General features: G+C 53.5%; 12 protein-coding genes across 12 annotated transcripts; 9 read left to right on the top strand and 3 right to left on the bottom strand.

Moving 5' to 3' along the window:
- Window positions 1–658: 658 nt before the first annotated feature.
- On the bottom strand, window positions 659–2,247 carry DSM5745_04593 (uncharacterized protein; the record flags this gene model as incomplete). The annotated part of the gene is made up of 6 exons (XM_026746609.1): window positions 659–998; window positions 1,053–1,175; window positions 1,241–1,417; window positions 1,481–1,645; window positions 1,705–2,131; window positions 2,184–2,247. 6 exons carry the CDS (start codon window positions 2,245–2,247, stop codon window positions 659–661), a joined length of 1,296 nt encoding a protein of 431 aa, XP_026604089.1.
- Window positions 2,248–4,792: 2,545 nt separating this feature from the next.
- On the top strand, window positions 4,793–5,726 carry DSM5745_04592 (SDR family oxidoreductase; the record flags this gene model as incomplete). The annotated part of the gene is made up of 4 exons (XM_026746608.1): window positions 4,793–5,100; window positions 5,160–5,267; window positions 5,317–5,473; window positions 5,544–5,726. 4 exons carry the CDS (start codon window positions 4,793–4,795, stop codon window positions 5,724–5,726), a joined length of 756 nt encoding a protein of 251 aa, XP_026604088.1.
- A 356-nt stretch (window positions 5,727–6,082) lies between these two features.
- On the top strand, window positions 6,083–6,388 carry DSM5745_04591 (uncharacterized protein; the record flags this gene model as incomplete). The annotated part of the gene is made up of 1 exon (XM_026746607.1): window positions 6,083–6,388. One exon carries the CDS (start codon window positions 6,083–6,085, stop codon window positions 6,386–6,388), a length of 306 nt encoding a protein of 101 aa, XP_026604087.1.
- Window positions 6,389–6,868: 480 nt separating this feature from the next.
- Window positions 6,869–8,753, top strand: DSM5745_04590 (cytochrome P450; the record flags this gene model as incomplete). The annotated part of the gene is made up of 6 exons (XM_026746606.1): window positions 6,869–7,094; window positions 7,166–7,289; window positions 7,367–7,732; window positions 7,785–7,842; window positions 7,908–8,533; window positions 8,588–8,753. The coding sequence occupies 6 exons, from the start codon at window positions 6,869–6,871 to the stop codon at window positions 8,751–8,753; spliced, it is 1,566 nt and encodes a 521-aa protein (XP_026604086.1).
- Window positions 8,754–8,981: 228 nt separating this feature from the next.
- DSM5745_04589 (MFS multidrug transporter) lies at window positions 8,982–10,742 on the bottom strand (the record flags this gene model as incomplete). The annotated part of the gene is made up of 5 exons (XM_026746605.1): window positions 8,982–9,897; window positions 9,957–10,286; window positions 10,345–10,418; window positions 10,472–10,493; window positions 10,543–10,742. The coding sequence occupies 5 exons, from the start codon at window positions 10,740–10,742 to the stop codon at window positions 8,982–8,984; spliced, it is 1,542 nt and encodes a 513-aa protein (XP_026604085.1).
- Window positions 10,743–12,433: 1,691 nt separating this feature from the next.
- Window positions 12,434–13,407, top strand: DSM5745_04588 (YqcI/YcgG family protein; the record flags this gene model as incomplete). Its single annotated transcript, XM_026746604.1, has 2 exons — window positions 12,434–12,609; window positions 12,672–13,407. 2 exons carry the CDS (start codon window positions 12,434–12,436, stop codon window positions 13,405–13,407), a joined length of 912 nt encoding a protein of 303 aa, XP_026604084.1.
- A 3,563-nt stretch (window positions 13,408–16,970) lies between these two features.
- Window positions 16,971–17,434, top strand: DSM5745_04587 (uncharacterized protein; the record flags this gene model as incomplete). Its single annotated transcript, XM_026746603.1, has 2 exons — window positions 16,971–17,004; window positions 17,058–17,434. The coding sequence occupies 2 exons, from the start codon at window positions 16,971–16,973 to the stop codon at window positions 17,432–17,434; spliced, it is 411 nt and encodes a 136-aa protein (XP_026604083.1).
- A 533-nt stretch (window positions 17,435–17,967) lies between these two features.
- On the top strand, window positions 17,968–18,617 carry DSM5745_04586 (uncharacterized protein; the record flags this gene model as incomplete). Its single annotated transcript, XM_026746602.1, has 2 exons — window positions 17,968–17,999; window positions 18,047–18,617. 2 exons carry the CDS (start codon window positions 17,968–17,970, stop codon window positions 18,615–18,617), a joined length of 603 nt encoding a protein of 200 aa, XP_026604082.1.
- A 662-nt stretch (window positions 18,618–19,279) lies between these two features.
- DSM5745_04585 (putative flavin-containing amine oxidase) lies at window positions 19,280–21,149 on the bottom strand (the record flags this gene model as incomplete). The annotated part of the gene is made up of 2 exons (XM_026746601.1): window positions 19,280–20,347; window positions 20,406–21,149. The coding sequence occupies 2 exons, from the start codon at window positions 21,147–21,149 to the stop codon at window positions 19,280–19,282; spliced, it is 1,812 nt and encodes a 603-aa protein (XP_026604081.1).
- A 244-nt stretch (window positions 21,150–21,393) lies between these two features.
- On the top strand, window positions 21,394–23,042 carry DSM5745_04584 (NAD-dependent succinate-semialdehyde dehydrogenase; the record flags this gene model as incomplete). Its single annotated transcript, XM_026746600.1, has 4 exons — window positions 21,394–21,502; window positions 21,569–21,938; window positions 21,987–22,621; window positions 22,687–23,042. The coding sequence occupies 4 exons, from the start codon at window positions 21,394–21,396 to the stop codon at window positions 23,040–23,042; spliced, it is 1,470 nt and encodes a 489-aa protein (XP_026604080.1).
- Window positions 23,043–23,824: 782 nt separating this feature from the next.
- Window positions 23,825–24,346, top strand: DSM5745_04583 (uncharacterized protein; the record flags this gene model as incomplete). Its single annotated transcript, XM_026746599.1, has 2 exons — window positions 23,825–24,217; window positions 24,272–24,346. 2 exons carry the CDS (start codon window positions 23,825–23,827, stop codon window positions 24,344–24,346), a joined length of 468 nt encoding a protein of 155 aa, XP_026604079.1.
- A 520-nt stretch (window positions 24,347–24,866) lies between these two features.
- DSM5745_04582 (putative amino acid transporter (Mtr)) lies at window positions 24,867–26,539 on the top strand (the record flags this gene model as incomplete). The annotated part of the gene is made up of 5 exons (XM_026746598.1): window positions 24,867–25,022; window positions 25,083–25,344; window positions 25,397–25,588; window positions 25,656–26,047; window positions 26,123–26,539. The coding sequence occupies 5 exons, from the start codon at window positions 24,867–24,869 to the stop codon at window positions 26,537–26,539; spliced, it is 1,419 nt and encodes a 472-aa protein (XP_026604078.1).
- Between the last annotated feature and the right edge of the window lie 189 nt (window positions 26,540–26,728).

Genomic DNA, 26,728 nt, shown 5'->3' with positions numbered 1-26,728 from the left:
GCCCTATACTTTGTTGGGTGCAGGTAAGTAGTCCTCCATCGCGGACTCTGACGACTGCGACCTGTTTGCCATATTTCTTCTTTACATGTGTTCATCCACCCTTGCGCCGCGCATATCAGTCTGCACTGGGTTCCCAAGGTGATTTCGAGTCCTTTGGCTGCTTTGCATGAGTTCTCGTTCGGCAGGTGAAAATAATCTAAGACGTCTTTCGCTAACCCGTGCTACTGGTCCCATCATGCCATTATGTCGATCACCGAGCAAAAAGCTATATCTTTACGAACGGAACGCCAATACTATTGCCGTTTATCTTCTATCAGGTCAGCTGCTGCTTCACCGGGCCCCGGAAGAATGATTAGCTCCCTGACCAAGCATCCATGCTTTCACTGCGAGAGCCCAGAGTTGAGTGAAACCATTATATCTATGTTCTATGAATTACTATACCGAGCAGCAGGGCAGCTGACTGATTCGCGCCGCAAATGGGGCCCTTGATTACCGCCTTCTCCTATCATATTGTATCCAATGCATTCACAATTGAAGTTGCTAGCCAAAGGGATCATCATCTCGAACAGACATGTCTCAAGGTATAGATTGGCGCCCAAATGAGTATTATCTATATACAAAGTTCACCATTCTAACCCAGCTAACGCCTGAGCTTGGTCTACGTCGGCCCAGCCGAGTAAGGCGGCGGCGGCGTCTCCGGCCTCCCGCCCGGCTGCAGGGGCACCGCAGAGCCCGTCCCGTAAGCCGGTAAGTCGACTATCTCCCTACTATCTGCCTTCCTCTTCCTAGAGCGTTTTAAGCAGAAGAAGCCGGCGAGGACGATGAGCACCACGCCGGCTGCAATGCCCACACCCATGCCTATTTTTGCGGCTTTGGAGAGGCCAGTTGACGGGATGTGGCAGGTTACGTTGGTGAGAGAAGAGTGCTCGTCTTCTTCGCATTCGTAAATTGAGGAGAGGGTTATGCTTGTGTCTGTGGAGAGGTCGGGGAGGTGCACGCTGTTGATATGTTAGTTTGGACAATCTGTAAGAGAAGTAGGGAGGGGTATATACCCGGTGATGCGTCCGCGCAGATCGATAGACTCGGCGGACTCGAGCGGCAAGCTTATATTTAGTGGTGCTGAGGCGTCGATGTGGATCGTTGCGTTTGTGGTTTTCAACGCTGGCATCTTGAGGCTGGGATGATTTCCAAGGTAAGTAACGCAATCGTATAGCAAAATATGCGCAGGCAGGTAACGTACCTTCCCACCTCTCCCCATATATAAAGCTGCTTATCGACGGCGGCGAGGTTCGTCAAGTTCAGACTTAACGTCTCATTTGCTTGTGTGAGATGGAGGCGTGCTCCGGAGTCTGTCGATAGCTGGCTGTCGCCTGGGTCGAGAGGCGGTCCCGCGGAGACGAGGTTCGCGACATTAATACTGTGATGGGTTAATTTTGCCTTCCGTCAAGACAGACAAGAGGAGAATAAGGCGGCAGCGCACGAGTTGAGATATCCAGAGACCTTGAGGTATCCGACGGAGACAAGGCTAGGGAACAAGAGCGCTATGCTGGTCTCTTGCTCCCGCCCCAAATCCCATCTCCCACAGGCACCGCAGCTATCAATGCTCAGGTCATTGTCGACTGTCCGCAGGGAGTCAAAGTTTAGCCTGGGATCAGAATAATCAGCAGACGTCCCAAGGCAACCAAGGAAAAGAGAGCTTCATACGCTTCAAGCCTCCCACTAACCCCGATCGCAGGGACACGCTCCAGGGACCGAAAATCCAAACTCAGGTCGGACAACGAGCCCTGGACGTAGATGCTCCCAACGTCTTTGAGCCTGGGCATGCTGATATTCCGCATGGCCGTGGCATTCCGGACGTCTAGGGCACCGAGGTGCTCTAGGTTTGGCAGGTCGATCGTCGACAAAATCGGGTATCCCCCAGATGATCTCCAGCTCGTAGTCCGGCGCGCTACGTTGATTGACCCCGTGATGTTGCGCACATCTGGTAGATGGAGATCATCATAAAGTGCACTGAGCTCGATAGTCTCTGCCACGATCGTGGTGCAGCCATCGAGTGCGGAGAGTGCATCGTGGGTGCTGTAGAACTCGGTGTCGATGGGGTCGGTAAAGACGCAGTCTCGTGCGGTCGCGCCTGCCAAGTTTAGCGGGGTTCTATACCCCAGGTAGGTAGACTGTAGACACACCTATAAACAAACCACTCGCTACTATCACCATCCATGGCGAGAGCGTCTGCAACCTTAACTTCATGATGGCGACATATCCGCATAGGGGGAGCGCGTACGGAGCAAGATGAGATTTGTCTTTTTTTTTTGACGCCGATAAAAATAGCGCTTCTGGCTTGAGCCTCGGGGTTGGCCCCTGATGCGGGACCCTCTGGCCCCAGCACGCTATTTCAGCCTTAAAGGGTCCGGCGTCTTGGCTTGGGGAACACCTACTCCGTACAGCCTTGCGTCTGATGTAGGAAAGTAAGAGGTATTGATTTCTCTCGACGTATCGTTTTCACCATACTTTCCACTGGATTGACGCTGGTCAGGTTCGCACACTGGCAATAAATTAAACTGGACACAGTCTCCTTGTGTCTTGCTCGGTTGGGGTGCCTCCAGCAATGCACAAACAAGCCGCGGGGCGCCGCCAACCCCTCATCTTAGCGCCCCCAGATCTCGCCTCAAACGCCTCGATCATTCTATTACGGGGGTTACCACAGACGCATCGTTGAATATGGATGTCCATCTCGTGTCTGAATTCAATAACCTAGAACACGCAGTCGCGAGGCTCGACCGGAATTTCCGTTTTTGAAACATTAGGCCAAAGCGTCCACGTCTCGCATGTCCGCGTCAAACCCCTCCTCATCTCGCTGTCATCGAACAACCTCAGCTACGCTCGTGGCGGCAATGTCTTGTACTGGTGCGATACATACCCTGTGCCTGCAGATCTGCCCGCTCCACACAATGACGAGAAGTCCTGGGGGATCGTCCTAGCGTGGGGTTTCTGTTGAAACTACCACCCTCCGAAGATAGAATAAAGGGACACTGGAAGGAGTTCAGCGAATCCTGAGGGAGACTGATGATCGTCTACAATTCCTACTCGGAAGAAGGGAGAGTTGCTCCCTGCAAACCTTCTTGCGAGCAGCACTAGCTACAGTATCGAGGACTGGTCTCGGGCACTCTTCGCGAAGAATAGACTAGATGAGATGGCATGGGAATCCCTCTTCCGACCAACATGACAAATTGAATACTTCCTCAGTCAGCATACTTTCGCTTCAATGCCGAATCGCAGCTGCCCATCCACCCTTTAGGACTGGAGACCTGGTCCCCAGGATTCGCCGATATCTCGACTGCGGTAGTGATCAGTTTACCTCAATCGAGCAAAACTGGACGCTCGTTTACGTATCATTCATTAGGCGGAGGCATCTGAACGACCGTCTGGGTTTCTGCAAGACTTGCAATGTCCGGAGCTCGTTAAGCCTGTGGCTGCGAAGTTGGATACTGCTATCCCAACCAAAGCTACGCCATATGGAAAACTTGAGGATAGGGGAATAACTGATTGGGTTAGCGAGCTAGCGCCACAGAGGATTGTCATTGCGCATTCTGGCGCGGGAGGGGACCCTTTCTGGGCTGCTGGAAAGCGTCATGTGTCATCCTTCCCTTGATGGCTTAGAGGTTACAATCATCCAGGTTGGGTTGGAGCCGAAGGGAAGCTTGGAACCACTCCTTGTTCCCTACTTACACTACTAAATCAGATGCAGGTCTATACCCCAACTGAACTACAACAGACCAGAGACATGCAAAAATGGGCCAAAGTTTGTCCCGTGCCCCAGGCCGGGGTTATTCTAGTTGCTTAACTCAAGCGCCTCGAGTAACCAATGCTGTACTGACGAAAGCACTGACACCGTCAAGGTGGGCTTTGATCTCCACCTGATGAAAACCACCAACGCGGATATATCTGAAAGTCGCGAACGGCCCGAAATCCATTCAGTCAAGTTCGACCATGGTCCTCAGACACTCTACCGCTGGCCAAACATCCAGATGGCCAGGAGCATGCACCGCATCGGTCTATTCCTCGCAGACGTACGCTCGCAGACCCTTTACCCGGAACTCATCATGGACCGGACTCACCAACCTAGCCGGTTTAGTATACGCTGGCTACGCTGACTACCACGGACAAAAAATGTCACTTCTACTTAGGGAAGATAGAGAGCACGAGAGATCTATACACCATGTGATCGTTGAAAGCCTGCCGAGAAGTCCCGAAGACCCGTTGTGGTAGACAGCGTCTGTGTCTGCAATGGGGAACACAGGATGCATCATGAGCGATCTTGAGAAGGTTGAGCTCTTAGATGGTGTCGTGGCATCGCCGAATGTTTCGCTCCGTCGGTGCACCGGTTCCGGCTCCCTCGTACTGGAGAATACTGGCTTGGCCTACTTCTACCAGAGCATCCTGTGGCACAATAATCAAGCCCTAACACAACAGTATCTTGGCGCTACTAGCTAGGAGCCACTGTAATCTCGGCTACAACGATGTCTCTACGTCGTTTCGAATTTGTCAGCTTCATATTATTAATGCTCTTGCGCTGCCGGACTTAGGAATTAAGTCGGAGCTGTGCGCACACTCCATGCACGGCTTAGGGTCTTCTTTGGTGGAAGCCAACCATAGCGGGTGGGGGCCGCCGTGCCCTAACTTGGTTATAAAGTCGCTCTCCGGCTCGCTTTCGACATCTACTTGCGATATAACAACATTCTTACAGCATTTGCTAATTTTTTCCTGTCTATCTCGGATCAGAACAACCTGCATCATGGTTTCCTATCTCGTCACCGGCGCTGCTCGAGGCCTTGGGCTCGCCTTCGTCCAGAAACTCGTTGCTCTTCCCGCAGAAGAAGTCTGTGCCGTATTTGCGACGGCCCGTACACCATCTCCCGAGTTGCAGGAGCTAGTCAAGCAGTCTTCAGGCCGCGTTGTCATCATCAAGCTCGAGGTCACCGACGAAGCATCCATCAAGCAGGCCGCGGTCGAAGTGGAGAAGAAACTAGGCGGCAAGGGACTTGACGTCTTAATCAACAACGCCGGAGTATGCCAGTATACTATGGACGGAGTAAAGTCTATGTGAGTTGAACCTAATTGACTACCGTCAGAAAATGAGCATGGCTGATATACCCGCCTAGGGATGATCTGGAACACAGCTTCTCCGTCAACGTCCTGGGCGTCCACTGGGTGACTCGTGCTTTCATTCCGCTATTGCAGAAGGGGACTCAGAAGAAAGTCATAAGTATGTAAGTCGATCTTGCCGACCTTCTCCATTCACCCTAATCAAAGTGTTAGTTCTACCACCTTGGCCTCCATCACCTTAGCGCGCGCTGCGCACGTTTCCCCCGCGCCAGCCTATAAGATCACCAAAGCCGCCATGAACGCCTTAACGGTTCAATATGCGCTTGATTACGAAAAGGAAGGGTTTACCTTTATGGCGCTTAGCCCCGGCGTACGTACCATTCTGCCCACCTTGTTTCTTCCATCCATCGTCAATCGGCTACTAAGATCTTCGCTTCCAGTGGCTGAAGACCGAGCTCGGAGGCGGAGACATGGCCGATCTGACTGCAGAGGAAGGCGCAGCTCTCTCGCTTGATATCATTCGCGGCCCTGCTCGTGGGTTGAATGGGCAGTTTCCCAAAATCTATCTTCCCGGCTGGGAGAACACGAGGCACCAGTACGATGGAAGTAATGCTCCGTGGTAGGGAGTGCCAGGATGATTCTTTTGTGAAGCGGTGGAGTGTGAGAGAGGGGAGGAAAATATGAGAACCAGTAGTGCATAGCTGTTGTCGAGATTTACCTCCTTTTGCACATGCGGCACTTCGCTGCCATGTAATGCATTGGAAGAAACGACAATCCACGCGGAAATCAGATGATCTTGCTCCCTTGTCAAGTTGCCATTGGCACAGAGCTGGGTTAGGCCTGACTCATCCGGTACTGTACTTCCGGGAGCCTTCCTTCGCAAGTCAAAACCCACGACTCCTCATCATCCTACGTACGAACTACCTAACAACTCTACGATATCGAAAGCATGGACAGCAGTCTCTCGAGTGTGAGCAAGATGCCGTCAAGCGCGTCGATGTACGTCAAGCAGCCCAGCGCCTTCGACGAGAAGCTCAGACAGTACCACCGTTTAAACCCCGACGACGACACAGTGTCCTTCTTGCAATCAGTCTACAAGTACCTCCCTGATGATGGCCGCGTCAATCTCGTAGCAAATGTCTTAGGGTGCAACACTGATACTGCCACCAAACAGCTCACTAACAACATTGACTATGGCTTGCTACGGCCTATGCAAGCAGTAGCAGGAAAGACCCCTAGCAATTTTGTTTGCCAGCCACATCCGCGGTATAATGAGCACAAATAATGAAACAGTTTTGGGTATCTCCCAAGCGTCGCTGGCCATCATCGGGGAGTCGGAGTGATGTTGGATATCTTGATGTGTTCGGTGATATTCATTGAGAAGGCGTGAGAGATAAGGTAGCCTGCAATTGGACTTGGCCTGATCAATCAAAGTCAGCCATTCACTCCGTGTTCTGCCCACTGCCGGTGAAGGCGCCCTTGGAGAAGGGCGAAAACGGCGATAACCAATGAGATGACCAACACAGAAGCTCCTAAACACAAGTCAACAGTCTACTGCGGGCCGAACCTTTGGTCTAACACTGTCAGACCATCCAAGCTCAAACATTGTCTCCATATTGTTCATTACGCAAGGCATTTATCTTCAAGGTTCCCCGCTTCGCAGCGATTCAACGGGGTCGATGCCCTTCTCTTCTCTTTTCCCTCTCGACTCCCCTCCAATCTTCCTGGAACACTCATCCACCCTCGGACTACCGAGTCTGCCGCAATGCGTCTTCCAGCAGAAAACATGCTAGCACCCCTCGCCTTCGCTTGTGTAGGAACCTGGATCCTCTTCCAGCTGGGAAAATGCATATACAATCTCTTCTTCCACCCGCTTCATCATATCCCTGGCCCGTGGCTCGCGGCCGCAACATACCTCCCGGAATTTTACTATGATATAGTGCAGGGAGGCCGGTACACGAGACGGATCCAGCAGATGCATGAGAAATACGGTACGACTAGCCCATTGGATCAGATGAAGATGGTATATATTCCCGTACTGACACAATCAATCTCGTTGCAGGCCCCATTGTCCGCATCAGCCCGCACGAGATCCACTGCAACGACTTCCGCTTCATCAACGAGATCTACGCGAGCGGAAGCAGGAAGCGCGATAAGCCTGCTCACCAGGTAACAGGGAGTGCAGGGTAAGCCGAATGCATCGTTCTCTGAATGCGAAGCCTATAATCCACCCTGCATACTCACGGTCTGCCACCGAACACAGAATCCAAGCGCTAGCGACCTTCTCCACGACCTCCCACTCCACACACCGGCTGCGCCGCAACGCACTGAACAAGCTCTTTTCACGCGCGCAAGTCCTGAAACTCGAGCCTATCGTCCGAGACCTCGGCGAGCAGCTCTGCGAGAAGATTCTGCGTACGGAGAAAGCGCAGCCGTTCATGGCCGGACACGCGTATAGCCAGTGCACGACGGACGTGATCTCGGGATACTGTCTCGGCGAGAATCTGGGGCTGCTTAAGAGCGACGGCTGGGAGTTTGGGTTCTCCGATGAGCTGACGAAGGCGCTCAGGTTGGGATATGTGATGCGGTTTGTGCCGTGGTGGGCAGATGTCCTGTGGGCTGTTGAGGAGTATGCATGTGTATAGAGTACGCGGACATTGGCTGACAAGACGACAACCTAGGATCCGCAGCCTTGTGATGGGGAAGCCGGAGAAGGCAAGGGCGTCGGATGCATTCATAGTGAGCTCACCCTGGACTCCGACCTTGCTACCTTGTAGACTCTCACTAACGATGCATGACACCAGGCAAACATGCCAGCTTACATCAAGAAAGCCCAAGCAGAAGTGGCCACCAAGCAGGGGGCAGAAACACCAAAGACCACGGTCTTCACCTCAATCCTACAATCCGATCTACCCGCGCAAGAGAAGACCCTCGACCGCATGACCAGCGAAGGAATCTCGCTCTTTGCCGCCGGCACCGAGACAGTCAGCTGGGCCCTTACGGTCGCCACGTTCCACCTGATTTCAAACCCTAAAATCCTCGAGAAGCTCACGGCCGAAGTATGCCCCCTCATCAACGATCCAGAGAAGACCACCTGGTCAAAACTCGAGGGTCTGCCCTACCTCGGCGCCGTTATCCACGAGTCCCTGCGGCTGTCGTATGGCGTCGCCAGTCGGACGGCGCGAGTCCCGACGGACGAGGATCTGGTTTATCGCGGCGAATGGGAGCCTGAGGGCATACACTATGTCATCCCTAGGGGCTCGGCGATTGGGATGTCCTCTGCAGTCACCCACCACGACGAGAGGGTCTTTCCCGATTCGCACTCTTTCATCCCAGAGCGGTGGCTGGATGAGAAGGGGCAAAGGAGAAAGGAGCTTGATCGGACGCTGTTGTCTTTCTCGAAGGGGAGCAGGGGGTGTGTCGGGATAAAGTACGTCTTCCGCACCGCACTCTTCAAGTTCTGCGCTGTAGCTAACATCCGCAGTCTCGCCTACTGTGAGCTCCATCTCCTGCTCGCGTTGCTTGTTGTGCGGGCTTTTCCACACCTGAAGCTGTACGAGACTACGGAGGCTGATGTGGAGTACGACTATGACTTTTTCACTATGTTTCCGGTCGCGGGGAGCAAGGGGGTTAGGGTTGTGGTTGTTTGAATGTGACCTACAACTGGAGCTACGAAGGGGTATTCAAGGAGACCAGGTATCTGGGCTATCGTGAGGTAAAGTCATGCTTGGTTTTTCTTGCATGTACATGGGCATCGATGGTCCACAGACTTAAGATCGAACATTATCACCCACGATACACTGTTGTTACTGAGCACAAACATAACCTATTCAAGATCACTAACCAAGGTAGTCACCTCTATGCTATTCCCAACTGCCTCAATACCCCTCCTTATCAATCCCATTATCCTGATACACCTGCAGACTATACCTGGCAAACTGACTCCTCGCCCGAATCCGCGCCCCATAGCGCTCAAACAGCGGCGGGACAAGACAAAACACCGTCGCCACAGCCGCCAGCACGGACGCCGCAACATTCGCACCAAGCCCATCAAACATTTGCCCCGCAAAGAGCGGAAAGACAGCAGACAGACACGAGCGCACGAGCGCCAGCGCTGCGAACCCGCTTGCCGCGTAGCTAAGGTAGCTGTCTGCCAGATAGCCTGCTAGCACGGCGTCAAATTCATTAAGCGCGTACCCGATCAGCACGAGAGCCACACAAGGCACGACCCAGTGGACACCTTCCACGCGCGGCGGGATCGTCCAAGCGAACCACCACAGCCCGATGGCGAGGACGGGAGCACCGATCGAGAAGCCGAGGAGCTTGTGTTCTGGCTGCGGGGTGACTCCGGTCTTCTGGTATTTGACGAGGGTACGGTGGTCCGCGAGGCGGGTAAAGAGGCCTGCTGTGAGGCCGATGCCAATAGCCAGAAAGGGCAGGGAGGAAGCTTGCGCATTGAAGCCCATGGACTGGAAGATTGGGGGCAGGGCCTCGGTGAAGAGGTAGATGAGCGCGAAGGCGACGGCGCTCATAACGGAGACGAGGAAGACGATGGGTTCGGTGAAGAAGAGACGGAGCGGGCGGAAAAGGGCCATGCGAGCGAAGGTGCGGAGGTTCGGGGCGTGGTCTGGATTAAGCGGGCGGAGCGGCTGGTCTCGAATGGAGGCGGGTGCAGTCTTCTGGAAGCGGGCGACTTCGCCCGCGAGGAGGAGGGAGGGGCGCGACTCGCGGATGAAGAGGATGAGAAGGGTGATGACTGCTGTGACGATGGCGGCGATGTAGAAGACCCATCGCCTGTGATTGTCAGCGTTGTACCTCCAGTGTATGAGCGGAAAGGAATGGGCTGAACACACCAGTCGAGCCGAGCAATGATGTATACGCTCATGATGGGTCCCAGGACAAGGCCCATGTTAGCCACCATGGCCCAGAGGAAGATCATCCAAACACGGCCCTTGGAATTGAACATGTCCTCAATACTGCCGGCCACGACGATTGTGGGAATGGCGGACAAGAACCCAGAGAAGAACCGACCTACTATCACGCCTGCTAGGGATGGAACCACGCCGACAACGACGCAAAAGACGCTGTAGAGGCCGGTGCTGACGATATACAGGTTCTTGCGCCCAAAGACCTCCGAGTAGGCCGGGAAGATGATGCCCCCGATGCCCTGGCCGATGAGATACCTTGTTTGAGTGAAATGTTGGCAAGGACTGTGTCTTCGATCCGGACGGCAGAACTTACAGCGAGACAAAGAGGAAGATAGCCAGGACCCGACTGACCCCATATTCCTGGTGAGAATGGTCGGCAGCAGGGCTCTGCACAGCAAAGTCAGCATCGCGCCTGCCAATCGAGGAGAGATCACACTCACACCTGCCGTGCTGATAGCGGTCCTGCGGGAGAAGTCAGTCGCAAACTCATACACAGGACAGAGGGATGTACGTGAAGAGGTCCAGGAAGATGATCAGACTACTGTCATATACCTTCCGCACCGCAGACCAATTGCGCGGATGGTTCTGGTTCGACGCCGCCCAGCGCACGAACTCCCCGTCCGGGGTCAACTCCAGTCCATGCTCATTGAGGACAGTCTGGAGATCGGCATCCTGGCCTGTTCGGCCGCTTGTGGTCTCAGGCAGAATCATCGCTACAGGGCAGGGGATGGATGGATTGCGGATTGCAGGTGAGTGAACGCTCAAGGAAGAATGTGTTTTCTAGAAGCGAGTCCATGGTGAGCAACCGTGACGGACACCTTCCGGCGTCCGCGGAGAAGAATCAGCGGTGTTATCTAATCCGGTTACAAAGAGCTCGTCAATCTACTCCGTATGGAGTTGCAGTCGCAGTCTTGCAGAGCACGCCATGCGCGGTCACTTGCTGCCTTGGCAGTCGGGCCCGCCAAGCAACGCTAGCAGGGATTCAAGTCTAGACCAAGGCGTGCAATCTATCTATCGCGACCTTCATTGGCTGGACGGCTTCAAGCTTGCTCGCCAAGGATCTTCGGCCCTCTGCCGTCGCGGCTTAGCGGGTCGAAGCGCGCAGGCCCGGATCCCCCCCGGCCCTTGGTGTTAGGGACTTAGGGTTCCCGCAATGGGCATCAAAGGACCCGTCTATGTGATTCTCTGCATCTTCGAGTCTTCGAGTACAATATCCCTGGCGAAGATTCGGATGTGTGCTGCAGCCTTCAGTATGCATCGAGATCCAGATGATGAAATCGAAGATCAACGTGCCGGCAGATCATGAAATCATAGATCGGCGGCAGATCCTGGGAGATACAGGAAGGTGTAGCGAGGGCCATCGTCGCCACCAGGTGTTACCAACTCGACATCATCGGCCGGATGCTAAATGGAATATTCGCTGAATCCAGGCTCCATTTTACGGCCCCTGCATGTACGGTCTCTTAGCTGCAGCAGGGTAGCACTGCTTAGGCTGCTTAGCATTTCACTGGACAACTAAGAGAGCAGTAGCCGGCATTACAAGAGCCCCATAGCGGGCCGTGGCGAGCGGCGGTATCTGATCCAGCCTAGTACTTCTGCAGGGAGCCATGTGAGGCCCTGGAAGAGGCCTGAGGGTGTTTTGTTTTTTGAAGAATAGTGGACACACGTGGAGGAAGGCTGCAAAATATGACAAGCTGGGTGGTAATCGTGTTTCTCGTCCTGTCTGCAATTGGTTCGATCTGTTTCATCATGCTTGATATTCCCATGCAGAACCCACCTCAGCGAGCAAACGTTGCTGAAGAGTCCACTGTCGTCATCATTTACATGTTGCTCTTACGTTTCTTCTGTACTCTGCTTCGTACCCTACGTGGCGGGAACTGGCAGGTCACTCTCACTAAAATTGCGCAGAATCCGGCTATGACTACCAGGCAGTGTGTTCTGTTGAAAGGGCTACCTGGTTGTTTGCTTTGACCTCTTTCTTGTTACATTGACCTCGTAAGTAGGACGGTTTTCGCTTTTAGATTTCACCAAAAAAAAGACCCTTCGGCGCTCTTCTGTGTCCTGTTTAACCCCTCCCCTAGCGGGCTCTTTTTCCAAGGTTGCTGAAAACTCTTTCCGCTAATAGCAATGGGCATGGGGGCCACAGGCACAAAGTACCTATCCTCCACTCGCACTCGGCCGCATTGCGTGATGTTCAGCATGGTCTGGCCCAAGGTATGGTCCACAGGCGTCATGAACCTTGGAAGCGACAACTCATTACTCGATTGTTGATGTCAAAGACAAACGCTGTCCTGGTGGGCATATATAAGGCGAGGGGCTGTCGATATAAGAATGAATGCCAATCCAGAGCACAAGCCAGTCAGTGCAGATCTCCAAGACTATCCAAGGCTTCTTTCTCCATCATGGCCCTCTTCGCCATCTTGACTATCCCTCTTTGCTTGTATCTTCTTTTTCGCGCGCTGGCTCCTGCAGAGGACCACAGCAAGAACAACAGCCTGCTTCAGAGCGTGCTGTCTAGCATAGGCCTCCTTCAGAATGAGAGTCAACATGCCCCTGCTCGGCCCCTGCTATTGAAGCGGTAGGTCAAATGTCACGCAAACATTCTGAAGATGAAAATCAATCTAACGCATTAAACCATAGGAAAGAGGTCGAGCAGCTCGACTCAACAACCTGGGGGCACCAGTCCTATAGTGCCTTCCGCACAGCCGTCACCTCCGAATCCCCCGTAGCATTCCCATGTGTCTACGCAACCAAGGGCTTCAAAGCCATGGAGCACCGCTACCTCTTCCTCGAGTCCGACAACATGCAAGACCACACCTCGCCCTCAGCAATGACCCTCTCCGCCGCTCTAAAGGCCTACCTCGACACCGCCCCCTCAGACCTGGGCCCCAACACAAGCCTCGTGGTCCTCTTTCCCATCCCCACCTCACAAGAATCAACATCCCTTTCTGTCATGGACTACCACCAAAAATACTGGACCTGCCTGCGCGCCCTCCGCAGATCAGACCCCAAACCCTGGCCAGCACACATCCCCACCTCCACCGACAGTCCGCTCTGGCGCTTCTGCTTCAACGGGCAGCCATTGTTCAGTGCGGCGCTGACTCCCGCGCACGCAAGCCGCCGCTCGCGGTATGCGCCTTGCTTCTGTATTGTTTTCCAGCCAAACTTTGTCTTTGATATCCTGTTTGCCACGCAGCTGAAGAAGCAGTCGGCCATCGATAAAGTGCGCGGGCTTCTGGCGCGCTTTGATGATGTGCCCATTAGCCCTGAGCTGAAGAACTATGGGGATCCGACGGGCCGCGAGAGTAAGCAGTATTTTATCCTCGACGGGAATGAGGAGGCTGTTGGGTGTCCCTGGGAGTCGCTGGATGATTAGTGTGTTTGGTGGTTTTTGTGAGCGGCGAGTGCATGGATGAGGCTGGGTAGTTCATGTCGGCTTAGCTTTCAATGCACTGCCTGACCCTCTGTTTTCTAGTTCCAGTATGCGTAGTGAAGAAGGGTGTGTTGAGATTGAGACGGATGACCAGGAATAGTCGGGTGACGCCCAACTCCGGGAAGCGAACTCCGAGCTAGGGCACATGCCCAACGCCAAAGTACTCCGAACGCCGAGTCCCTTAAGCCGACGCATTAATCTCCAGCTCCAAGGCTCTAGTCTGCAAGGCGCTCTCCATCTTCCACTCTTATCTTGACCTCCCCTCTCAACCCATTTCACCCCGACCCCTCTCCCTTGTCCGCCATCATGATTGCCACCCGCGACGCCCTCAAGCCCCTCTCTTCAGGGCTCGGATGGACCTACTTCCTCATCTGGTCCGTCTCCTGGTACCCGCTGATCGTGCACAACTATCGGCGGGGCTCGACAGTCGGGTGCTCGTTTGACTCGGCTGTGCTCCGGGTGATCGGGATGAGCGCGTACACGGGTTTCAACGGCGGGCTGTTGTTTATCCCCGTCGTTCGCGCCCAGTATGCCCAGCGGCACCCTGCGAGTCCGGATCCGCCCGTGCATATGAGCGACTTTCTGTACGCGCTGCATGGGACGCTGATCTGTCTGCTTCTGTATAGTCAGTTCAGATGCCCAGGTCTTTGGGGGTTCGAAGGCGAAGGCCGGCTAGAGGGTCTGGACGCGAAGATGCAGGGGAATCGAGAAGGGCAGGGGCAGGGGCAGAAGCCGAGGCTGGGCAGGGTCACCCGGATGCTGGTTTGCGGGTGTCTCGGATTGGTTCTTCTGGATGTGATGGCGGTGCTACTATGTTTCTTCTCGCAGGAGTGGATTGACGTGGTACGTACCCTGCATGGATTGCTCCTTCCCTACCTAGACGTCGGGTCTTTCCTAATGGCAGACCCTTCCTAGCTCTACCTCCTCAGCACAATCAAAGTCTCGCTCACAGCAGTGAAATACACCCCGCAGGCATGGATGAACTACCGCCGCCGGTCAACCGCAGGGATCAGTATCGTTGCGATTCTGATGGACTTTACGGGCGGCATCCTCTCTCTCGTTCAGCTGCTCATTGACACCTCCTTGCAAGCTGACTGGTCGGGCATAAGCGGGAATGCGCCCAAGTTGATCCTGGGGAATATCACCATCCTTTACGATGTGATTTTCATGACGCAGTACTTCTGTCTGTATCCGAGGAAGGCGCGTAGAGATGTTGTGGGACAGCTGGGGGAGCGTGATCGTCTTCTGGATTAGGATGGAGCGATTAGAATGCATGATAACAGTAACGAAGAAGGTAGAGTGTTAAAGAGACTAAGAAGATGTCAAAGAGATGCACAGCTGGGGAATTAGGCATGGGGCTGGACTCGAGAACGGCCTAAAGAGACTATGTTATATATGCAAGCCTTTAAGTAGATTCTTACCCTGTCATCTTATTTATATTCAACAAACGAGCCTACACCTGATAAATAAACCCTTAGCCCTAGTACTCTCTGAACGCGGCCCAGAATCCTACTGCGGTTCCGAACATCATCGCCGCAACAACAGACCACAGCACCACAAGCAGCGGATCCCTCGCGAGCGGCGACAACGCCATGCCCAGCAAGTATCCAATCCCCGCTGTACTAATATAGCACGCCTGCAAGATCGACTTCATGCTTTTCGGCGCATGCGAATATGTGTACTCCGAGCCAGTCGGCCAGCAAAATACCTCGGCCAGCGCAATCATCACGAACGTCGGCAGCTGCAGGAGAACATGCACGCGGTTCGGCATGGTCCCGCCCTCAGACGCTTCGCAGGACAGAGATAGCGGGTACGAGTAACACGGGCCACTGTGATAGATCAGCGCCTGCACGATCGCGGCATAGGCCATGGCCAGTGCCATGATGAGGAAGCCAAGCGTAATGCGGTAAACAGGACTGAATGTGATCTTTCGGCGCTGGAGGAAAGAGTAAAGGCCTTTCTGGATGATGATGCCGAGAACCACATATGCGGCCGGGTTGGAGGATTTCACGAGGTCGTTGGGTATCCCGTGCGTTTCCATCTGCCCGGCTTGGGAGATGGAAACTTGGGCGCCTTGCCCCATGCAGACCCAGAAGATGGGCCAGCCGATACTGAATTAGTTAGGTATAAATGGACTGCATTGATGCTGAGCGGACGCACCAGATTTTGAACGCGGACAAGGCTTCCCGGAGTTCGGAGATGAACTCCTCGTCCCAGGGTACGACCCGCTGATGCTTTTCGAGCTGGTAGTCCGGTCTAGAGGCCTCGAGACTGAAGCCTTCCCTGGCAGCGTACCATAAGCAGTGTGCTGCTCGGGGGAGAACAGACCCTTGGGAAGGGGGGTGGACTGGGCGCCGTAGGGTTAGCAATCATTAGCGCAACGATACAGTGAGCTTTTGCGGTATACCGAATTTTGACTTTGCCAGTTGAACTATAATTACCGTAAGGATCACGGCGCATAAATCAAGGAGAAACGCAGACCAGTAGCCAATGTACTTCTCCATCAATGTCGTGGCGATACTTCCCGAGTCCCAGTGAGCCGACATTGACCATCCTAGGAGCCGGTCAGTAGGATCATGATAAGAGGCGATGAGACTGGGCATGTACCAGTAGTACACATTGTAGATGTACTGAATAGTCAGCTCTCGGTCTTCAACCACCCGCTGGCCATTCTTTCTGATCCGTATCCTCATCACCGGCTCCGTGTATTGGTCCGCTAGCACGAATCAGTGACAGGCTTCAAACGGTGTCAAGTTGAAAGTATACCTATAAACGGTTGCACCGAGGCCTGAACACCCCCCAAGCCCACAGCAATCAAGACAGTCCCCAGGATAAACCCGATCAGAGCAACATTACTCCTCATTTCCGCGGGGAACGAGGTGCCGAACAGATTCGCGGATCCCAGAGCATAGATCCTGGATACGAGCGTTAGAAGACATCTTAGTCAACACTGCTTGGGTACTTACAAAGTAAGGCTCTGAAACGCTCTATATCTTCCCAGTCGCCCATCGACTAGGAAGTCGGCAACCGCAATAGATTTACCGCGACAGTAAACGCCAGATTAACCGTTGTCGCGCGGGGTTTTCCAAGCCCGAGGGCGCCGGGAATGAGATAATCTGGGCTATTTGAAGTGTTGCAGCTCGCGAATCTCGTCTTCAGTTGCCGGGGAGCAACCTGGCGAGGTTGATGGAGAAGTTGATAGTTTAAGACCTCTTTCGGCTTGGTCTTCCTTGTTTGTAGAGGACATAGTGACAGACGATTGAGGATTCAGTGGCAGATTCATGAATAAAAGGGAATTTTCGAGTTGAACGTGTGAGTGAGAGCATTGAATCACTTTCTCCTGCCTTAAGGTACCTCCATTTATACCCAAGGCTTGGGGCCGGAGCTCATCGGTGCTCGGAGTTCGGAGCTCGAGAGTAGAGTACCCTAGGCAGCCAACGCTACACAGACAACTTCGATTTCCTTCAAATCTTTGTGTTAGCAAGAGCAAAAATAAATAATGTCTCATGGATTTATCTATTACCGATTGGGACCGAAACGGTACAGTCCCATGTTCTTTCGGCCCCAAACGTGGCTAACCCTAACTCCGTCAGTCGAACTCCGGTTCCATGAGCCACAATGCGATTCGGACACACCATCTTTCAGGATCATGAACGTTGCTCTGAAAATTCCTGGGAGGGAGTCTGTCAAAACCGGTCATGAAGCAATTGTGGTCACTTGGACCCAGTCAGCAGTAAAGGCAGGACAGATAGCACAAGCCGAGGTTCAAAAGTTCGGGTGTTTGAACAATCTTCTCAACGAGGCAACCTCCAAAGGCCTAGATCAAACGTTCAAGCTGCTTGTACCCAGGACGAAGGGATATATCATGCGCAGCAATCTCTTCGAAAAACGACTGCGTGCAGCGCAGCATATACGGAGAATTGCGGGGTTCGTCAGTCCGGGAAAGTTCGTCGCGCCTCCTGGCTTTTGAGTCCAAAATCTGGTCGGTCTGTTTCAATCAGTAGTCTGCTGCATTGCGGTTGATGGCGCCAGCACCCTTTATGCTGCACAGTCGCAGCACTACCCTGGCACTCATCAACCCCAATCCGACCCCGACGATAGCGGTCATAGGCGAGATGCGTCAGTTCTACCTGTCCTGGAGATTCTTCCATGCCGCAAGGGCCCTAGGTATAGCCGTAGCCGCTTACGGCCACCCTGGGCATTGGCTCGAGTCCAATTATTGAGGCGCAGAATACCGAGAAGCGTTCGCGCTCCTTGATCTCACAAGCGACGCGGAGTTACCGGCTCGTATCGTCATAGTATTCAAGGCTTACCCCTAGCCCATTGACGGGGTCACCACCGTGACAGACTCCTTCCTTGTCGCCGTAGCTCGGACGGCAGAGCAGTTAGGTTGGTAGACCTCGCCATCCAGTGTATACGCCAAGTCCGTGAACAAACACCTGTGTCGACGAAATGATGGATCAAGTTCGTGCCTGCGTATTCGGAGCACAGAGGAACTCCGCCATGTCATCTCCGGGGATCAAGGTCGAGTGCCTGTGCCGGGACCGCCGTGGATTTTCAAGCCTTGAAACTGATGGCATAGCTTGAATGTCGTCAAGGTATCCGAGTATGACGCGCTTTTGACAGCTGTCCAACATATTGCCAGGCATGCCGCGTACAGTCGAAACAATGATACAAAGCCCGTGGACTGCTGGCAAACGGATGTGTTGATTGAAGAATACTGTGAGGGCCCCGAGGCCGACTGTAATTTCGTTCTGTGGAAGGGGGAGTTTTTGTTCTTCGAGGTGGTCGTTAACTTCCCCTGCGCTGGAGACAACGTGGCAGCAGGTAACTTCAAGGAAACACAGCTGGTCTTCCCATCTGCATCGCCGCCAGAACAACAGGACGTACTGCGCGACTCGCTTCTAAAATCCATCCTCCACCTGGGCTTCCACTCGGGAATCTTCCACGTCGAGGCCCGAGTCCGCAATTCCACCCACGAATATCGACCAAGTCCGAATGACCAAGGGATAGATCTTCACCCGAGATCAGAACCAGCTCCATCAGATGCAAGCGTCTTCCTCATCGAGATCAATGCTCGACCCCAGGGTATATGGACACATGCGCAAGCATGCTTTCTCACGGTGTTGACCTCTTCGCGCTACAGACTCTGATTCCTCTCGGGGACGAAGAGAAAGAGAGACTTGCTGCTCTCTTGCTCCTGTTCCAATCCAGTCGCGGCCTCACGTAGCCATCGCCGCGATTAAAGCAGAGCGGTCCGGGACAGTTGCATCTGACGACTCCTGGGCGGATCTGAGAAGGAGAGACCCGGCCCTCTTGAGTCAGGCTGTGCAGCACGTTATGAACTTTGAGAGAAGGGCGAGCACGTACCAGATCCAAGGAAAAGTACGACGCGGTGGCTTGCCGCCCGGGTTTTTGTTGTGCAGTCTTCGGTGAGTAGGGAAGGAGTTTTGAGGACTTGAGATGCTGTTCAGAGGGAGTTTGCTTGTCCGATTCTATATTAGTCGCCAGGGTGGTCGGATCTTGTGCCTGTGGTTTAGTTGGGACGTTGACTTGGATGGGTGGTGAGAGTGAGAGTGAGAGTGGGAGCAAGACCGACGTCAAAAGAAATCGTGGGGGCGACTTTACTGGAGTGCGGCGCCAATGCCTACGGCCGGAGTTGTTGCACACCACCATATGGCGCATATACTCCCAGGATCTAATGTTTCGTTTACTTCGGAATGTTGAGGTCAAATTCATGTAGGTGCAATGGATAACCACCCTATGATACGAACCTGCTATATTCCTCGGGCAATTTATCCAATGCAGAATATATCTAGAGGCGCGAAGAGATACCCCCATTGACACTCTTAAGAACCTCCGCCGCAGCACGCTCTCCACTACGAATCGCGCCCTCCATATACCCCTTCCACTCCCCAGCCGTCTCCGTACCCGCAAAGTGCAGGTTCCCAGAACTCTCCCTCAGGGCATCAGGACCCAGTGTATCCAGAACACCAGGGGTAAGGGCAGTGCATGGACAGCCCCAGCCAGCCCACTCATCATTGACCCACTCATATGTAGTCATCTGCACGAACAGGTTTTCGATATCCGGCGTATTAAAGAGCTTTCCTATTTGCAGCAGCAGGTTTTGCTCACGCTCTTTGGTGGACAGCGCCGCCCAAGCCCGACCGGGATCCCCTCCCATAAAACATGTCAGGATATATTTGCGGTCTTCGGGACTGCTGGTGTCCCGAATAACACCGGCAGGTCCGGTGAACGATTGAGCAAGCCCGCAGAACCCCTTCTCGACCCAGAAGGGGGAGCGGAATTCCATCATCGCCTTGGTGTAGTATCCGTAGGTGGTGGAGTCGATCCATGCTTGCTTGGCGGGCGGTAGTTTGGGGTGGAAGGCAATGCTCTTCATGGCCGGACTAGGTGTTGTGATGATTACCTTACGGGCGGCATAGACGGCGCCTCCAGCTTGGACCTTGACAGACTGGTCGGCGTTCTGGATAATCGAGTGGACGGGACTGGATAGACGGACAACACCCTCCGGTAAGGAAGATGCGAGACCCAAAGAGAATGCCTGGGTACCTTGACGAACACGCAGATACTGGCCACCGTGTTTTCGGTCAGATCGCATTTGCAATAGACCACCACCAGACTTGCAGTAATTCAGGAAGTACAGGGCCGAGATGTCCCTGGGGTCCTGGCCGAGCATGGCACGGGTCCAGACGGTGGCCGTGGCGAGAGCCGCCTCGCTAGCCCCGCGAGAACGTAAATAAGCCTCGAATGTAACGGCGTCAAGGTCGGTATCTCTGGGTCTCCAAGTGTCGAGGGCTTGACAGTCGGCCTCGCACATGTCGCGGACTTGTGCTAGATGTACTTGGGTGGCCTTGTCGAACTACGCTCTGTTAGAACATGGTACGGGGATTAAATAAAAGCGACCCGGCAAGACTTACGTTAGGCAGCTCACCATAAGCAAAAGGAGAGCAGTTGCCATCAAAGTCCTGCAAAACAGCATTGCCTTGCGTGTTCTGTTCAATCAGTTCGACGCCGTAGCGCTTCGCCAAAGCATAGACCTTGCTCTGGTTGGTGTCATTGATCCATGCAGCACCCAGATCCACGACACCCTTGCCATCCTTAAGTGGCGTGCTCCATGTCTTTCCTCCAACACGATCGCGCGCCTCTAGAACAACGCAGGACAGACCGGCCCGTATGAGATCGTGAGCAGCGGAAAGGCCGGCCAGACCAGCCCCGACAATAAGCACATCGGCGGTCTCGTTGACGCTGGAAAGGACTGGAGGAAGTGATGGCTCTGGCACGGCGAGCACAGCGTCAATCTCGAACAGCCAGGAGGGAACCGCCAGTTTGGGGACAGGGATCAGTGTGATAGCTGGCCGGTGACCGCCGAGGAATCGCTGAACATGACGAGTATGCTTTCGATTGTCTGCGTCGTAGTTGACGATCAAGAGGTTGAGCTTCACAATGTGCTTGATTGAAGAGCCCGAAGCGATGACGATCTTGCGAAGGTTGAGGAGAGCGAGATGGATCTGCGACTCGTAGTCTGAAGGCACGAGGCCGTTCTTGGTGCTTCCGGGCTGGCCAGCGACATGGATCAGCTTGCCCGTGGGGGCAATGGTTGCTGGCGCATAGTACGCGCTGGCGGTGTTGGAAAGATCGACGGTCTCGACAGTCTTGGGCATCTTGAGTTGGACAATGGGTGGGAGATGGTGGGAAAGAGGAGAGAAACAGACAGCAAGTATATGCAGTTGGAGATGTTGAAGGTGTTGGACATGCAGCTCGCCGAGACCTTCCTTACTCCAACCGCCTCACCGTCCTTTCGCTGTCACCTACCATTCTCACCACTCGGCAGCCGAGGCCAAATATGATAAATAGATCGCCTATCATGATAGCTTATCGTGATATTGAACCGCCTATCTACTCAAAATGGCAATCTCCGCCGTCCGCTTGAACGATCCCTCTTTGTTGATCGGCCAGAACCACATTGCTGGAAAATGGGTGGAGGCTGCATCTGGGGAGCGCTTCAACGTCACAGGTAAGCTCTCAACTTTGAGAATCTCCCGGGGTCGCCATGTCTAATACCCCTACCTTACGATTGCAGACCCTGCGAATGGAAACATCATCGGGTCTTGCCCCGAATCCGACTCCTCGGACGCACAACGAGCCATTGACTCTGCAGCCACCGCATTACCTGCATGGCGGTCCCGAGCTGGTCGCAACCGCGGCCGAATCCTCCGTCGTTGGTATGAGTTGATCCTGGAGAACCAACAAGACCTGGCTACGCTCATCACCCTGGAGAACGGGAAGGCAAGGCCAGATGCTACGGGAGAGGTCCTCTTTGCGGCCAGCTTTCTCGAGTGGTTCTCAGAGGAAGCGGCACGCATCTATGGGGATACCATCCCGCACACGCAGCCCAATTTCCGCGTCTCTGTTCTGAAGGAGCCGGTTGGCGTTTGTGGCCTTATCACGCCGTAGGTTACGACTCGTCTTTGTATGTTGTGGCTAGCTAACGCCTATAGATGGAACTTCCCTGCTGCGATGATTACCAGGAAGCTCGGCCCTGCGTTGGCGGCTGGCTGCACAGTCGTTGTCAAAACAGCTGGTGAAACGCCGTTTACAGCTAACGCTCTGATTAAACTCGGCGAGCGAGCTGGAATCCCTCCCGGCGTAGTCAACAGCGTGACCGCGCTGGCTAATACCGCGGAAATCGGCCAAGCACTGTGCTCATCGAATATCGTCCGGAAGATATCATTCACTGGTTCCACTCGCGTCGGAAAGCTTCTTATGCAGCAATCAAGCAGCTCTCTAAAGAAGTTAAGCCTGGAACTTGGCGGCAACGCGCCATTTATTGTCTTTGAAGATGCTGATCTTGGCCTTGCCGTGGATGCCGCCATTGCTAGCAAGTTCAAGTCTTCGGGCCAGACCTGCGTGTGCTCCAACCGGATCTTCGTTCAGAAAAGCATATATCCTGAATTCATCCGGCGCTTGAGAGCCGCCGTGGGCCAATTCCGTGTTGGCAACGGATTTGACGAGAAGACCACTCATGGCCCTCTGGTTACGCCAGCAGCGGTGAATAGGGTTGCCAGTCTTGTGGACGATGCTGTTCGCCGTGGAGCAACATTAGAAGCTGGTGGAAGGAAGAGGGACGATCTGGGTAACACCCTTCAAGCCAAGATGTCCATCAACCAGGAACCCTGCTAACACCACTTTCCAATACAGGTCCCAACTTCTTCGAGCCCACGATCCTCACAAATGTAAACACCGACCTGGCGATTGTCAACGAAGAGATCTTTGGCCCCGTGGCGCCCATCTTCCAGTTCGACACCGAAGACGAAGTCATTGCTGCCTCGAACGCATGTGATGTAGGGCTGGCCTCATATATCTTCACCCAGGACGTCGCCCGCGCGCATCGAGTCTCGGAACTCCTACAGTTCGGCATGGTGGCTATCAACACCGGCGCTATTTCTGACGCTGCTAGCCCGTATGTCCCCTTCCGTTCATTGAAACGCCGTGTTCTGACCATGCAACAGGTTTGGCGGGATCAAGCACTCGGGGATGGGGCGAGAGGGAAGTAAATACGGCATTGAGGATTACTTGCAGATGAAGACTGTCGTGACTGGGAATATCAGTGTTGTACATAAAGCGTCGCTGTGATTACTGCCAAATACGTTTTCCTTCGGTTTTGAATATCGATTTGCCCGTATGCTTACAAGTATCGAGCTATTGGAAAGAGCAACGCTCTTATGAGAAAGTTGATATTGATTGAGGTTGAATATACTCTGCCTTTCCATTTATTTCTCCTCCGCATGGGATCACAACGCTGGTTTAGAAAGAGAGTGAGGGAAGGTTTCGAATTACCTACCTAGGCCACCGACCCCGAACACGCGAAGACAATCCAGAGCAACAAACATGTTACCCGAAGGTATATTCAATTTGCCGTTATGCAATTGGCTACGCTGTAAAATGCCAATTTGGGAGCTAAAGTATGAGCTGCTGTGGACTCGCCTGGGTAGTGCCCAGATATGGGGTAGATATGGTAAGAAACGTTGTCAAGATGCAGATGGTCGAGATACACCTCAACAGATCTATTTTCAAATATTTCCATGGCAGCCATGTGCTCCAAGCCATTCCTTTTTCAGAGATAGCCACGCTGACTTTCGGCATGTCCTGCCCATTTAAGAATTCGTCACTGAGCGGATGGACCCATGCTCTTCCAGAGGTTGTATACCCGAGTCCGTAAAAACGCTATAGGTTCCCGAGATAGATAACCTGGAAGTTGTTTTAACGCACGGTCGAGCTATATCCTAACAAACGAGTCTTCAACCCTTCAGAGAGCAACCCTTTTCCCGGCCTCAGAATGTCATCCAGCAGAGTCCCCGTCCTCAGCCCCAACGCCCCTCCCCCAAGCCCTTTGATGTCCCAAGCGCTCACCCACAACGGGACAATCTACTGCTCTGGGAGTCTGGGGATTGATCCGAAGACGGGGAAGTTTGTCAGTGGCGATGCTTCAGATAGGACGGTACGTGAACGATCTCGCGCGCATCCTGTTGCCGTACGCGTACACCCAACCAACGCTAACGCCCGGCATACAATTCAGATCCAAGCACTTCGGAATCTTGAGCAGCTTCTTATCGCTGGTGGGAGTGGCTTGGACAAGGTTTTGAAGGTGACCATCTTTCTGTCGAGCATGGAGCACTATGCCAAGGTGAATGAGGGGTATGCGAGGGTTTTCACTCATGATATCAAGCCGGTAGGTTTCCTGATGTATCCATGATACTTTGCTAGATATTGACTTAGGATGTAGTGCCGCACGTGCGTTGGAGTTGCGAGTCTTCCCTTGGATGCGGAGGTTGAGATCGAGCTTGTGGCTAGTGTTTAGATCGAGAGGATGCATACTAGAAATCCTGGGTCGACTTGGTGAAATTACGTAGCCCTTTTCTAGCTATATTCAAGTGCTATTTATGTTGTCTACCGCATTCAAGGGAGCAGACAATCCTTCGATGACATCAGAAACATGGCCAGACGTATGTTGCATGAAACATGGGAACAGTCTTGTGAAGACATCTGTAGTCTTCGCTTGTTTAAACGAGGCAGGCCATAGCGAAACCTCTATCTTATCATTACGTACCTGACTGCTGAGCCTTATCTCGAAAGCTTCTTTATCATCTACCCCAGATGGACTGGGGAGCAAGACAGCTGGGCAGCCACTCCTGGTCCAGTTTGCTTACTGGTCTCGAGAATGCGAGATATTTTCGTTGTCATTGGCCAACCGTTATCATCATTGTTACCGGCTTCCCCGGCCCTCGACGAGTGATCTCGAGCATAAAAGCCACTCGAAATGTGTCTCTTCCCTACGACTTCCATATCGACCTCCATCGGTATATCTTGATCTCAAGACAATGGCCGAGAAGCATAACAAAGTACCCGACGATATTGAAGCAGCAGAGGCCCTGGGCCATGTCCCTTCGCAGACGGGCGAGATCCTCAAAGAAGGCAACAACGTGCACGATGCCGTCTTTGGCGAAGTGACCGAAGACGGGCCTAACTATCGCAATGTCCGTCCCCTTCCTAGGCTTCAAAGCTTCCAATTTAGCTGATTCAGTATTGTTACCTAGGTTGGCTGGCTGGGCACCGTTGCCCTAATGCTGAAAACCCAGATCGGCCTCGGCGTCCTATCTATACCGTCTGTTTTCGACACGCTTGGGATGGTTCCCGGCGTGATTCTTCTCTGCATCATTGCTGGAATCGCCACCTGGACAAGCTACATGGTCGGGGTCTTCAAGATGAACCATCGCGATGTATACGGCATTGATGATGCGGGAGCCTTGATGTTTGGTCCTGTTGGTAAGGAGGTCTTTGGCATTGCATTCAGCCTGTGTAAGTCACTATTGCCTTCAATACTTCAGACAGCGAGACTGACATATGGAAGACTGGATTTTTGTTGCAGGATCTGGCATTCTCGGCATGTCCATCAGCCTCAACGCCATCTCAGACCACGGAACCTGCACCGCCGCGTTCGTCGCCGTGGCCGCTATAACCGGGTTCATGCTAGCGAGCGTTCGGACCCTTGGGAAAATCAGCTGGATAGCCTGGTTGGGTCTGGTCTGCATTCTTGCTGCCAGTAAGTCCCTCGCCAGCTCTTTATACTACCTAGGTACATCGCGTACCGTACTGACCTCACTTCCAAGTCCTCATCGTGACGATCAGTGTAGGCATCCAAGACAGACCGGCATCAGCACCCCAAGACGGCCCCTGGATTTCCGATTTCAAGATCACCAACAGCCCGTCCTTTGCCGAAGGCGTCTCGGCCGTCTCGGCGCTGATATTCGCTTGCTCTGCGACCCCGGCCTATTTCTCCATCGCTGCTGAAATGCGTGACCCCCGGCTGTTCACCCGCTCGCTCATCGTCAGCCAGCTTGTTTCGACACTCGTCTACATCGTCATCGGCGTCGTGGTCTACTACTATTGCGGGACATTCGTTGCCTCGCCTGCCCTGGGCTCAGCCGGGCCTTTGATCAAGAGGATATCGTACGGTATTGCGTTGTCCGGCTTACTGGCCTCTACAACAATTGTCATTCATGTAAGCTCTCTTCTTCAGCCCTTCTAGGGTATTGAGATCGAGTCATGGGCCCAGAAATTTAACCAAGACTGCCAGCTCCCAAGTAAATATGCCTTCGTCCGCATCCTACGCAACTCCTCGCATCTCACCTCCAACTCCATGATTCACTGGGCCACCTGGTTGACATGCACCCTCTCCGTCACGGTTACTGCCTACCTGATTGCAAGCGGGATCCCGTTCTTCAACAGCCTCGTGTCCCTGATAGGCGCTCTGCTAGGTGCCTTCCTAGCATACCAGGCAAGTGGGTGCATGTGGTTCTACGATAACTGGGAGGCACGGGATACCCGGGACTGGAAGTGGCTGGCGTTGGCGTCATGGAATGTCTTCGTTATAGTGGCAGGCACGTTTATGACTATTGCGGGGACTTATGGGGCTGTCGTTGGCATAATCGACGAGCTGGATCGGGATGGGGGCTCGAAGCCGTGGACTTGTGCGGATAATTCGAGTTCTTGATTTGCTTTCTTTGTATCTATGAACAGTCTAAGCCGGATTTCTCTCTGGATGGAGTTTGCCCTATTATCACTTCTGTTTTCGTTTAGGATGTGACTTACTGTGGTTTACATACGGGTGTAGAAATTGGATTCCAGCCATACCATGCTTCATGCTGCATCGAAACCAGCAGTCTCAAACAACGAGGACTTT

Source organism: Aspergillus mulundensis (assembly GCF_003369625.1).
Source record: "Aspergillus mulundensis strain DSM 5745 chromosome Unknown scaffold_4, whole genome shotgun sequence".
In the NCBI taxonomy this organism is placed as follows: domain Eukaryota; kingdom Fungi; phylum Ascomycota; class Eurotiomycetes; order Eurotiales; family Aspergillaceae; genus Aspergillus; species Aspergillus mulundensis.
This window is presented reverse-complemented; position numbering and strand designations above follow the sequence as displayed.